At 40.4% G+C, this 13,001-nt stretch overlaps 2 protein-coding genes across 3 annotated transcripts; one reads left to right on the top strand and one right to left on the bottom strand.

The window, feature by feature from the left end:
- Positions 1–416: 416 nt before the first annotated feature.
- Positions 417–2,888, top strand: dlx6a (distal-less homeobox 6a). Its single transcript, XM_044336002.1, has 3 exons — positions 417–1,000; positions 1,702–1,895; positions 2,151–2,888. Exons 1-3 carry the CDS (start codon positions 694–696, stop codon positions 2,388–2,390), a joined length of 741 nt encoding a protein of 246 aa, XP_044191937.1. The 5' UTR covers positions 417–693; the 3' UTR covers positions 2,391–2,888.
- A 3,432-nt stretch (positions 2,889–6,320) lies between these two features.
- dlx5a (distal-less homeobox 5a) lies at positions 6,321–10,465 on the bottom strand. Of its 2 annotated transcripts, XM_044335885.1 has the most exons (4): positions 10,421–10,465; positions 8,097–8,455; positions 7,474–7,658; positions 6,321–7,237 (listed from the first exon to the last, which is right to left on the bottom strand). In XM_044335885.1, exons 2-4 carry the CDS (start codon positions 8,452–8,454, stop codon positions 6,923–6,925), a joined length of 858 nt encoding a protein of 285 aa, XP_044191820.1. In that variant the 5' UTR covers position 8,455; positions 10,421–10,465; the 3' UTR covers positions 6,321–6,922. The 2 variants fall into 2 exon arrangements, with proteins under 2 accessions (XP_044191820.1, XP_044191819.1); XM_044335884.1 differs by lacking the exon at positions 10,421–10,465 and having other exon boundaries at positions 8,097–8,764.
- Positions 10,466–13,001: the final 2,536 nt, after the last annotated feature.

Raw genomic sequence — 13,001 nt, 5'->3', positions numbered from 1 at the left:
GGTTTAAAAATCATTTTAGACTTAATATGATGCTTGTGTGATGCTCTCCTATAAGTAATTAATTCCTGAGGAAAGGAGGAGTTAAAAGCTGAGAAGAAAAAGAGCCACATATAGGCTGCTGGCTCATCAGGCTTAATCAAAGTGCGCGCTATACGATGCGCGTCGTGCGTAATTTGGGGGTTTGGGGGGAAAAAACGAAATCGACTCGGCAATTCCAAAAGAGCTGGTTCTACGTGTGAAGCTTGTCTGTAGGAATTAGGCGTCTTTCCCACCATATATTATTTCCCCCATAGTTGTAGTAGGAGCTGGTAAGGTGGGTTAACTCCAGCTCAAGTCTCAGTGAAGCGCAGAGCACTGATGACGTTGGGTTGGATGACCAATCGGGAGGCGCTGCCCTTTGGAGACAAACCATTTTACTTGTAGTGTCTGCATCAAGTCTGGAAGCAAGGGCTCAATTTTAACAGAATCCACCTTAAAATCTCTCCCTTAACTTATGCCTACCTTCCGCCACTTTGAGTGAGAATATCACAGGACCAGGGGGGAAATAAAGACGCCACTTGAAAATTCGGGTATTTAATAGGACAATATCTGTTCGCGGTGGAGAGGGGAGAGAGACAACAGCACAGCGAGAGAGAGAAAACCGATTTGGTCTTGAGAGAGAGGGGGGTGAGTGCTCTCAAGGCAGAAAATTCGATGATGACCATGACTACGATGGCTGACGGTCTGGAGGCTCAGGACTCGTCCAAGTCTGCTTTCATGGAGTTTGGGCAGCAGTCGCACTCACAGCAGAGCTCCCCGTCGATGGCCAGCGGCCACTACCCGCTGCACTGTCTCCACTCCGGCTCACACGCTCACCACCAGCACGACAACACCGCGTACTCCGGGACCAACACCTACAACAGGTCGTTACCCTACCCCTACGTGAGCCATGCGCACCACAGCCCGTACCTGCCATCCTATCACAGCAACACGGGAGGACAGACAAGGTTAGACGGCACAGGTAAGAGATCCCCTTTTCACAAGCCAAGTGGAAAATACACCGAGTCATGTCCATCCCCGGCGCCTGACAGTAGCATTAGCGCATACCTTCTTTTAGTATGGGTGGCCCACAGTGGGGATCAAACCTTTCTCCCTGCCAGTGTTGGTGTCATGCCCAAGTCACCGCACGGCCACTCCAAATTCAGACGAATGATCTTTCAAGCGTAGGTGGACGATTACAATGAAGAAAAATCGTGCGTAAATGGCACCGGATAATTCGAGATCCAGCCTATTACCTTCTCAGCCGTTTTGTTGTCCCGTTTACTCCCCTCACTTCCCACAAAACCTGTTTTAATGCCCGGGGTGTGATCATCACGACCGTGCAATCCTCACCAACTACTCGTGGAAATTAGGCAGCCCGCACGCCTTGAATGTTGTAATTAGCATTTAATTGACATGTCATTACCAGCAATATCCTAAATATGACAGCGTATGAGGATTGTGGCTGCCACGGCGCGTAAAGGCAATATGAGATGTCAACGTTTATCAGCCTGATTTTTTCATTTTTTAGACGGTTTCATTTCAGCGTCTCAGATTTTATGCTCACCCCCCTCACAGAATATTTCATCTGTTTGACATGTTTCTATCTCGCTGCACACAGAGAAAAATATAAGACAACGCGGTTGTGGTTTTGAATAATAACATTGCTTGTTTTTGTTGCAGAGCAGCAGAAAACGACAGTGATTGAAAACGGGGAAATTCGTTTTAATGGGAAAGGCAAGAAGATTCGCAAACCTCGGACAATTTATTCCAGTTTGCAGCTTCAAGCACTGAACCATCGTTTCCAGCAAACACAGTACCTCGCTTTACCGGAACGCGCCGAGCTGGCTGCCTCTCTAGGACTGACACAAACCCAGGTATGATGAGATGAGGTGTACACTGCTTGATTTTTTTTTACATCCACCCCTGAAAACGATCATATCCGTAATTATATAAATTATTACAAATATTGGATTATTATAATTTTGCAAATTTGGTGGATTATTTTGTGGTTTTATCCTCTTTTTTTAATCATTAATAAACACAGTTTTGCAGAAATTAACCAACCTCATCACAGCTCTTTATACACGTCCTTTTCTAATTGCATGCACCCCTCTCCTCTTCTCCTGCAGGTAAAGATTTGGTTCCAGAATAAGAGGTCAAAGTTCAAGAAACTGCTGAAGCAAGGCGGCAACCCGCATGAGAGCGACCCTATACCGGGCTCCATGTCCCTCTCCCCTCGCTCCCCGACCATTCCCCCAATATGGGACGTCTCGGCCTCTTCCAAAGGAGTAAACATGCCGGCCAACAGCTACATGCCGGGCTACTCTCACTGGTATTCATCCCCACATCAAGATTCAATGCAGAGATAGACTGATGAGGCGAGGAGGTCAGTGAGCTGTCTGGAGGCCTCCGGATCTCCGCCATGCAGTTTCCAACGTAGCCTACAATTTGTGTCAGTGCAGAGACTGGATGCTGGAGAGGAGAAAACCCTCCGCTGCTCCTCTGCTGACGGATAAAAAACGCAGCCAAGCCTCGTTGTGATGACACAGACAAGGGAACTAACCATTTTTTTTAGCGTACATGGCTGCTCAGCGGGCTCGCATATTTGTTATGCTTTCATTCATGTCAACATCTGAACGTCAATATACCAAATATTATCAGTGACATTTTAGCCACTTTGGGCAAAGACTGCGTACACTCTCCCCTGCGCTGTGGCGCACAGAACCTTTCGCCATGGTGGACTCCTGACTGCTTTTTTTTTTGGTTGTTTCTCCAACATGCAAAACCAAGCAAATTGTCTGTCTGTAAATATAATCTGCGATTTTAGTTGTACATACACTTTTTATGTTTTGTCAGATTGAGTAAACCGTGACTCAAAACAGACGCCTGCTGTTGCATGATTTCCTAAAAAAAAAAGAAAAAAAAAAAAAAAAAAAAGTGAAAGTCATACATTTTAAACTAGGCCTCTTTATGCTTCATATTGGGCCCACATCACATTAAAAACAGGCCTATTTCCCGTCACTCCGGTGTCTACAAGCTTCTAACATACAATATGAGCATAAACTAATGACACAGTGCTCTGTGAGAAGCCCATTTCATCAGAGTAAACATTTTAAATAAACCCAAAGCGCTCAGAAGTTGCTAAAGAAGGCTACAGTATATAGATTTATCAAATGCACTGAACACTAGAGGAAATTAACTTACCCTGCCCCGCTGCTGTCTACATTCACCTCGAAAGACATTTGCTCCAGGTCCAGCTTATCTTGTCATTTCACCCTCAATTATTAGAAGTATTGACAAAATGTTTTCTCCCTTCTCTCCGTCCTAATTCAGGCCGTTAAATGCCAAGCTCCACGGGATCGATGTTGAACAAAGCAGCCAGCTGCAGTGGCGTTCAATATGAAGGAGATATTTGGGACAATTTGTGGGTTTTTATCCAAGTGAGGCTTTTTTTCCCCCTTTCTCATAAATGCAGGCATAATTAGGGTAATTTTTGATGTAGCCCGCTGATTACAGCGTTTTTACCGTCAAAGATAATTACCTGTAATTTTCTACCACTTTTAATACTAAAAGGCATCTTTATTTGGATTTGAGGTAGCACAGATGGAACAAAAGGGAAAATTATTCGGTTATTCATATACAAATTGCTGAGAAGAGTGAGCGCTCGGGATATTATCTGAAATTACAACGCTGAAAAGCTTCATGCAGCTGTCAAGTCGCGGATGTCCCACTGGCGCACATTCAGCCTACCTGGGCCCCCAGGCTGGGGCCTATCTGCTCCTGGGCCACGAGCATCTGAGCTGTATCTGATCTGCAAAGCAGGGAGCCCGAAGCAGCAGTCGAGTAAACATCAACAACGCTCAGAAATACACAGTTGTGCATATTCAGCTCTAAGAACTGACACCTTTTCATCCTGTTGTGCAAAATGGAAATGGCTTCGATGGAATAAATCAAATGAGACTGAAGATAGATAGATAGATAGATAGATAGATAGATAGATAGATAGATAGATAGATAGATAGATAGATAGATAGATAGATATGGGGGTGGGGGGATGCATGGGGGGGGGGATGTGTCACTTCTTGCTGATGCACTACAGCAGGCTTCTCAGATAAAAGCTCCTATAGCACCTGACAAGATTTCACACATCACTACATTAACTGTATCCTTCAACAGCGACGGAACAAGCCCCGCAAACATCCCCACAATCCAAATATTATTTCTAAGAAATATGTATTTTTAAAAAAAACAGATTGTAGGAAAGTGCAGTGTCATTTTCTATGTAGATATTTTAATCTATTAAAAGCTTATTGAGCTGTAATTTTTCAGTCAAGAGTGTCGTAGCTTCCTCTGATTAGAAAATAGGAATGTCGCAGGAAAGAAAATATAAGACACGTCCTTACCTTTCTCTGCTTCTCAACATAAACTGACCAAAAAAGCGCTGCACGGTTTTACTGCTGGTGGTTGAATAAGCAAATCCAGGTGGGAAAGTGTTTGCACACCCCGGTAAGCTCTTATATATTGCCTGCAAAATTAGCTGTTATTACTGTCACTGTTTAGTGATGGCGAGCTTGAAAAAAAAGCCCTCTGCAATCAAGAACCAAGCGCATCTTTGCAAATTATAGGTAATTGTCAATGTCCAGATTATGATAATGGAGGCCCTAATCCTGGAGAATAATTATTGTGGAGTGTTACAGTTGAAGCTGTCCAGTAAAGCTAACTGTCATTATTTAGACTCGATTTGCAAAACGGGGGGAAACTAGCTGAGTGGAAAATATTCGGTTGGAAATAAACGGGGGCTCTCGATATAATGGCACCACTAGTATGTGTGTGTGTGTGTGTGTGTGTGTGTGTGTGTGTGTGAGTGAGAGAGATGGATAGTGTGAGACATACAGTAGTGGTGTGTGTGTGTTGGTGTATGAGAAAGACAGAGGCCTGTGTGTGTGTGTGTGTGTGTGTGCACACGAGGCTGTGCGCGCGCTCGAGTGTTCTTGAGCGCGTGCACGTGTGCGATGCGAAAAATCTAAATTTCTCGAGTGACCTGCTCGCGTCGTAATTACGGGACTACCGTTTTGCCTACAGAAGAAATTAGGCTGACAACAACAACAAGCAGTGTGGCGATTTGGATTAAAGGATAGAACTTTTTTTTTTTTTTGCTCAAACGTGTACATGTGTGAGTAAAAAAAATGCATTCAGTAGGCTGCAATCAGTAAGAGGAAGAGGATTCTGTGTCAGGTGGAAATGCATGGGTCAGTGTGTAGGTCAGATGCAGCATTGTTTAGTGTGTTAGTGTGTGAGAGAGAGAGGGAGAGAGAGAGAGAGAGAGAGAGAAAGGGGGGTGGGGGGGAGGTTTGTGCAACATGCTCGTTTGTAAAATCTCACTTATATGATCTTTGCGCATATGGCCGGGCAAATTCAATTAGATCAATTTTCAAATCCCCAGTGTTTCTCACAGTGGCACGGTTTGTTTAGCGGTTTTTGCAGTGGCAGCGCTGGTATTACTGCCTGCTAATAACATGGTGAAATTGTGGAGGATTTTTCTTTCTTTTTTATTTTACCCGGAAGGTGGGCTGCGGCCGGGAGTGGCAGAGCTCTGGAGCCGGTCTACCCCCACAGGAATGCGGATTGTCTCAGATCTCCGTGCCGCCCCCCTCGCCTCCTCTCTGCCATTCAAAGCGGCTAATTGTAGGGGACACAAAGCGAGAGAGACTGCAGACTGTCTGCTGCGAGAGGCAGGCATTTTTCCTTTTACAGACGAGCTGGAACCAGCTGAAAAGGCACAATCAGGTTCTCCACTAAAATACAATATGAATGATAAAAAAAAGGTGATCATCCTGGTGATCAGAGGTAGTAGTGAATATCATCATCATAATAATTATTATAATTTGAATCAAAGTGATCCCAAGATTTTATAAAAATAAATATAATAAGAAATTGGTGACAAAATACTGAGGGATTATTATGACAATATTCTGATATAAAACCTATTACATAAATCAGATTGTATAAAAATACTATCAAGGTGCCACTTCTGACTTCCACAGACACTTTATAAATATTGTAATGATACTCTGCAGAAATCACAACTGTAATATATTCACTTATAACAGATCAACTCTGTTTCTGAAACACCGGTATTCAAATAAACTGTAAATGTAATTATTATGTCAGGTTATGGCTTATTGTAGTACACAGTAGCCATGTTTTCTCAGAAATATATTTACAATGACAAATTTGTGTTTAATGTATGTTTAATGAAGTGAAAAATTGGCATTGCAATTCTTAATCCTCCCACTCCATATAATCGCAAACAGATTAAATTGAGTATGATCTTCAAGCAAATTTCTCACCAAAAAGGCAAATATTTCCGTCTTTCTTCCACATTGCCCATCTTCAAGACAATTATTCACTTGGTCTGCGGAATATTTGCACACATAAAAAAAAGAAGAAGTCTTTAACAAATAAAAAATAAATAAAAATGAAAATCACGGAATAAATATAGACCGTGGCATATGAAAATTGATCAGATAAGATTTACGACATTTTCTAGATAATTCATTTCAATGACTGAGCAGCTGTGATTTACAACCTTGTATGAAAATGTCACCTGAGGCTCACAAACATTATCTATGTCTGCGGGTCCTTGTCATGATTTTCTGTGTAAATATGCGGGTTATAATAAGAAGAGACTGCAGGGAGGCCGGAGGTTTCAAAGTTCCATTGTCCATTTAAACGTTTAATAGTCTTCCAAAAAATGCAATAAATTACATGCACACATTTACACATTTTACACGTTTCTTCTATGACTGTCATCAAATACATTGCATATTCCTCTGAAATTTGAACACGAGTCCCATAGAAGGAGGAAAAAAAAAAATATTTGAAATGAACAACAGGTTTTTCAATATAACGTCCCCGCTCCGAGAGCCAACGAGTGCTGTATCGAGTTAGGGGTCTGGAGGTGGGAAGTCATGGAGCTGCCGGCTGAGGTGTACCATGACCCCGAGCTTTCCAAAAAGTTAGAGGCCGTCGTGTTGATGCTTTGTGGCTGTAGGCTGTGCGGCCTGGAGGGCCCCTGTGTGTCCCAAACGGCCGGGGACTGTGGAGAGTTGCACGCCATGGGGTCGCTGGAGCTGGGGCTGTGCTCCGGTGGAAGCTCGCCGTTTTTCATGATCTTCTTCATTTTTGATCTCCTGTTCTGGAACCAAATTTTCACCTGGAAAAGGGAGAAAAACAAGACTATTAATATAAATACCCTTATGTAATAATCTTAATATCAATAATAGGCTTTAAAGACGCGCAGTGCGTAAAGACGCACAGAGACATAGCTCTCCAAAGTATTATTCATTTCAATTAAGTGGCATCAAAAACATTTCAAACATTACATTTTATGCTGTTACAAAATGGAGGAAGCATGAATTAGATCCAAAATCTCTTGATCCAAAATCTCACCTGTGTTTGTGTGAGTCCCAGCGAGGCAGCCAGCTCTGCTCTCTCCGGCAGCGCCAGGTACTGTGTGTTCTGAAACCGCCTCTGCAGGGCGGCCAGCTGGAAGCTGGAGTATATTGTCCGGGGTTTCCTCACTTTCTTCGGCTTGCCGTTCACCATCCTCACCTCAGTCTCGCTTATCTCTTTTTCTGTTAAAATAATAATAACAACAACAATAAGCACATGTGCCCATTATAAATTATAGTATCTTTGTAGTAGCAGTTTTGTCTTCTGGTGAGCTGTCCCTTAAAATCAGTGAAAATCCTATTTCATGAACCAAATGAATTATAGACTGGCAAAAAAAGAGAAAGCAAATGTCTTCTCATAATACTTCAAAATTATCTTGAATCACGTGGTGTAAAATATAAATTAACAATCACACAAATGTGCATTTTTACTTTATTTATTCCTTTAACTTCAGATTGCACATTTCTGGGTTTTTACGCAAGAATAACAGAGGAAAAAATGCAAATAACTGAGAAAATCAGATGAAAATTAAAGGATTCGTTTTTTAAACAGAGCAACATGATTAGTCACTAATAATCTGATTTTATTATAATAAAAAAACAACAACTGCGGGCCCGTACCTTGTGGACTCGGCTGGGCTTGCACTCTGCTGTAAGTCCCAGCATACTGGTGGTAGGCGGGGGTCGTGTAAGAGCTGTAATCAGTGTAGGATTTTGTCGAGTAATTTCCAGCGGATCCATTTACACCCGGGTACTGGTACTGGTAGGCATTGAGAGGCTTTCCGTACGAGGTCGAAGTGGGCGAGCAGTAACCGTGAGTGACTCCACCGGCGGGACTGTAGTAGCCAGAATCCGTGGCGGTGGACTCGGGTAAAGTAGGAGATTCCTGAGACGGATGATGCATGGTGGAGAGTTGAAAGGAGCTCTGGAAGTCTGCAGGTTTAACACTCGGGATCCTTCGGTCGAATACTCCAGTCATACTTCGAGAGGGGACGCGAGGGTTTGTTTGATTTAATTAGTAAAAACGAGGCAGTCTGATTCCAAAGTGGCGTGAAAACTACACTTGCATTGTCGAAAGGGCTCTCAGGCCGTCGGGCTCTGGTGAAGACTGCAGCCAGCCCCGCAGCAAAGACTTGGTTAAATCCTAAATCGCGCTCTTACGCACTGCAGGGAGGATCTGGTTCCATTGGCCAAGGCGCACACAGACACAGCTACACCCAATTCACTCAGCCAGCTTTCTTATAGGGGGGAAACCACCCGGGCTATGTGGCTGCATTGTTGTGTTTTTATACTATCAATCAATGGGGGCAATTAAAGTGTTGGCCGTGTCGCAAATCGACGTTATTCTGATTTAGAGGGACAAAACATCATTAACAAAAAGGCCTCCTGCTGTTAATACTGACCGATTATTACGATTGTCTTATTATTCTTCATTTATGCATTTTATTAACATAGACTCGACGTTATTCTATAAAGTTAATTAGGCTAAATAAGCCCCAAATTACGGCATGAAATAAAAAATTTCAACAATATCATGTAACAGTAAATAATAATAAATAAAGCTAGAATAACATTGAATTCATAGGTTCATATTCATAGTATTTTCTATTTTTAACAGGCTATTCTAAACCTGATGAAATATACAACACAACCCATCCCATTGTTGAAAATATACTTTAATATATACATATATATATAGCCTATATATATATATATATATACATATATAAATATATGTATATGTACGTACACACAATAGTTAACAATAGTTGCCCTCTCACATAAAAAACAAAGACACCCATGCGTGTTTGTCCATGACTGACATGTATTAATGCCAAAATTGACCAGTTTCCCTAAAGGGATCATTAAAGATTAATCTCATCTAATTTTATAACCTGCCAAGCATGCAAAATCAATGCTCAGCCGTCCAGTCTGCACATTCAGTGGTGAACAGCGCCGACCAGTGGGCAACTTCAATAGCTGCAACCTCACCCAAGATACAAACCCACAATTAAATGAATTAGATCTCACTTTAAAACGAGTAGTATGCTACTAAATAAAAAACATGGACTATAGGCTAACAAACCAAAGAGTCCAAGAGGCTTTATGGCAAAAGGTGTTGTATAAAATTCCCTGATACATTGTATAGTATGACATTATATCTAGTATCACACATTGTTAGTATCATAAATGATCATACGCTGGATACACTCTGTCCAGTATCCAGTTTTAGATTCCAGTATTTTGTCATTTTATGATACTTGTTTATGTCTGTGAATTGTCTGTGTCTTTTGCTGTTTTGTATCTATCTATCTATCTATCTATCTATCTATATATCTATATATACATATAGTTGAGTTTTATGTATTTTAAAGGACCATAGGGACGGGCATTGCAAACTAACTTAGGCTATGAATGCTGTGCTATGTGGCATTAGTTCATGTTGTCCCTATACAATAAACATTTTATGAATAAAAAAATAAATAAATTCTCGATGCATAAGAAAAGGAAGTATAAGACTATATTGAGCATACCTGCTGCTTTCATGGCTGAGTTTTCCAAACTTTATACAAGGACAATAATGTGGGACAGCGGGGGGCAGGGCGGTTAGAGCTTGTAAATGAAAGGTTGTAGGTTATTGCCTCCATTACAGACTTTACAGAGCAAACGCACTTTAGAGCTGCTCACTTGAAGCTACTGGGCAGCTGATGTGAATGTGTGTATGTGTGTGTGTGTGTGTGTGTGTGTGTGTGTGTGTCTGTGTGTGTAAAAACCTTTATAGAGACACTCTTGTGTCTAAACCTGTTGACCAGCACTGTTAATTACAAACATCTGTGTCATAGATATCTTATGGTGAAGTAAAACAAACATATTTCTGTCCGCAATATTCAAATATTACCACAAACAACAAGCTAATACTGCTTGAAGCCAACAAAGAGTCTTACCAAAGTATCCTGCCTGTTCTAACATTGTCTCCACACTGTAATGCTTTTCTGACACCAATTATTTAAGTAGATACACAGGTGTTGTCTTATTTTTCTCCTTCTTTTCTCGTTTATTGGAGGTTTGCAAACAGCTTTTAGGCTCATTACTGCCACCTTCTGGATAGGCGTATGGATCAGAACATTTACTACAAAACCAATACATCAAATTCTCCTGCTAAGTCCTGTGCTTTCTAAAAGACATTTATCTCAAGCCAAGTGTCATACAATTCCTTCGAAGTATAACTTTAAGTGTCTGTCTCTGTTGCTGGTTTCTAGAGCAGCGCAAAACTACACGCTCACCACTGTTTCCTGTAGCCCACAATGCTCACAACTATCAGTAGCATGGCTATTCATGATGTTCAGTGTACTGTTCAGACCGATGTGACTAAACCTCCTCCTTGATATCATGTCCTCCTCCTCACTATTTCTATTGATTCCTCTCATTTCTCCTACTTTTCTTTGAATCCTCTAGTAGTATCAGCTCTTATTTTCCTCTATCCCACTCTTCCTGCCATTTCTTTTTCATTTCTGAATTAATTTTAACCTCAGTCTTGCTATATTATACTACCACGCTTATTTATCTGCCAACTCATTTCCTTCCACACCTATATGTGCAGGAATCCACATGAATTTAACTTCTATTCCTGACTTCTTGATCCTGAATGTCATTTGAGCTATTTCAAACACAATGTCATGTCTCATACCTGACTGCATGTATTTAATACTTGTTTGTGCACTGCTGGAATCAGAACCTATTAAAATGTTTATTGGTTTGACTTCTTCTATCTAACTTGGAGTGAGTATCAGTTGTCCAATATATACTGCTAAGTTATCATTAACCTCTTATTTCATGTTACATTTAAGTCTGGAATAATAAACGCTATCCCTACTCTGTTATGCAGTGTTTCAGATGCATCTGTATATACTTTAACATAATCAGAATAACTTCCTTTATATCTAATGACTTCAATTTTTGCCTGTTTTCCTTTTTCCTTCTTTAACAGGTTCAAATCGACCCTTACTTACAACCACAGTGGAGCTTAATATTTTATCAGCTATTCTTCTCTCATTGACCTTGTTCTCTATCGTCCAACCAAAACTCTTTGTCTGTCCTTTTTCCTTCTCTTGACATGGTTTTAATAAACTGAGCCGGATGATTCTCGTTATGTTCCCTTAAGTTTGGCCAATATGTTAATGTTAGCTGTGATCTTCTTATTTCCACCTGTAGAGCTAGTACTGGAGTAGACTTTATGGCCCCACAACACAGTCTCAAAACCTGATACTGGATTGTGGCCAACTTTTTTAATTGTCTTTGATGCTGATTCATAGATTTTGCAGCCATAATCAAGAACTGATCTGATTAAACCAATGTATATAGTTTTCATCTTTTTACATTTTCCTACCATTCCAAGTAAGCTATCTTGTGAAACTAAATCCCCAAATGCTTGAACACAATCTATGATAATAATAAACTTTATTTATACGGCACATTTCAAAACAAAGTTACAAAGTGCTTTACATGGTTAAAACATTTAAGTTCTGCAATTAAGCAGTAAATCAGACAATTAAAATGAAAAAAAAAAGAAAAAAATATCCCTGGTATAAAATCGAAAAATGATTATGATGATGATGATGATGATAATAATAATAATAATAATAATAATAATAATAATAATAATAATAATAATAATAATAATAATAATAATAATAATAATAATAATAGGGAAATCTGCTCTTTCTAAGTTTTCTCTTGACTTGAATCTATTATTTCTATTTTAGTTGTTTTTTTAAACTTATTTTTTTATGTATAAGTGTTCATGGAAATTTCTGTCTTTGATGTAACTACATTCCTTTGCGCTGCTGTGTCAATTGAATTTCTCTTATATTAACTTTCCCTAATGCCTAATATTAGTTTACCCCGGAAATACTCCCCCCACCGAGGCCAGGAATTTCTTCCTGTGGTGTCTTGCTTGTTGACAAGTTCAAATTAATTCAGTTTATGGTTCATGGTTTCTTAAAGCAGGCCGATATAGTCACCCACATGATAGCAGCATTGTTTCCTATCAAAAAAACGACCTTTGCTGCAGTTTTTCATTTCAACGGCGGTGAGCGCGCAGCGTGCTTCTGACGTCACTGAAGAGTTTAAGCACCAAGATAAGTCTCAAGAATGAACAGTTATAACGAGAAAAACGTAATGGCCTATTTAGGGGGGAAATATCAGAGAAGCATTCTGCCGCCTGTGTTAAAAGGAGGACTGCGTAGCATGATTTCACAAATAACGCAGTACTTAATCTTTTGGCATACCAGCAACCGGATTGCTTAAGTGTCAGGATTTTGAAACGATTGTGTCTATTCCGAAGAAAGAACTACACGAAGGAGGAGGAAATTGCCTCTTTTTGTGGAAGAGGAAATTGCTGGAAGTCGTCGACTGCAAGGATACGAGTTGTTACATCTGATATCACCACCTTTTTTCTCGTAGAATTACGACTTTATTCTCATAATCTCTAAATAAATAAAAAAATAAATAAATAAATAAATAAAA

This window comes from Thunnus albacares, chromosome 19 (genome assembly GCF_914725855.1).
Source record: "Thunnus albacares chromosome 19, fThuAlb1.1, whole genome shotgun sequence".
In the NCBI taxonomy this organism is placed as follows: domain Eukaryota; kingdom Metazoa; phylum Chordata; class Actinopteri; order Scombriformes; family Scombridae; genus Thunnus; species Thunnus albacares.
The sequence above is the reverse complement of the archived record's forward strand: the minus strand, read 5'-3'. Positions and strand labels throughout refer to the sequence as shown.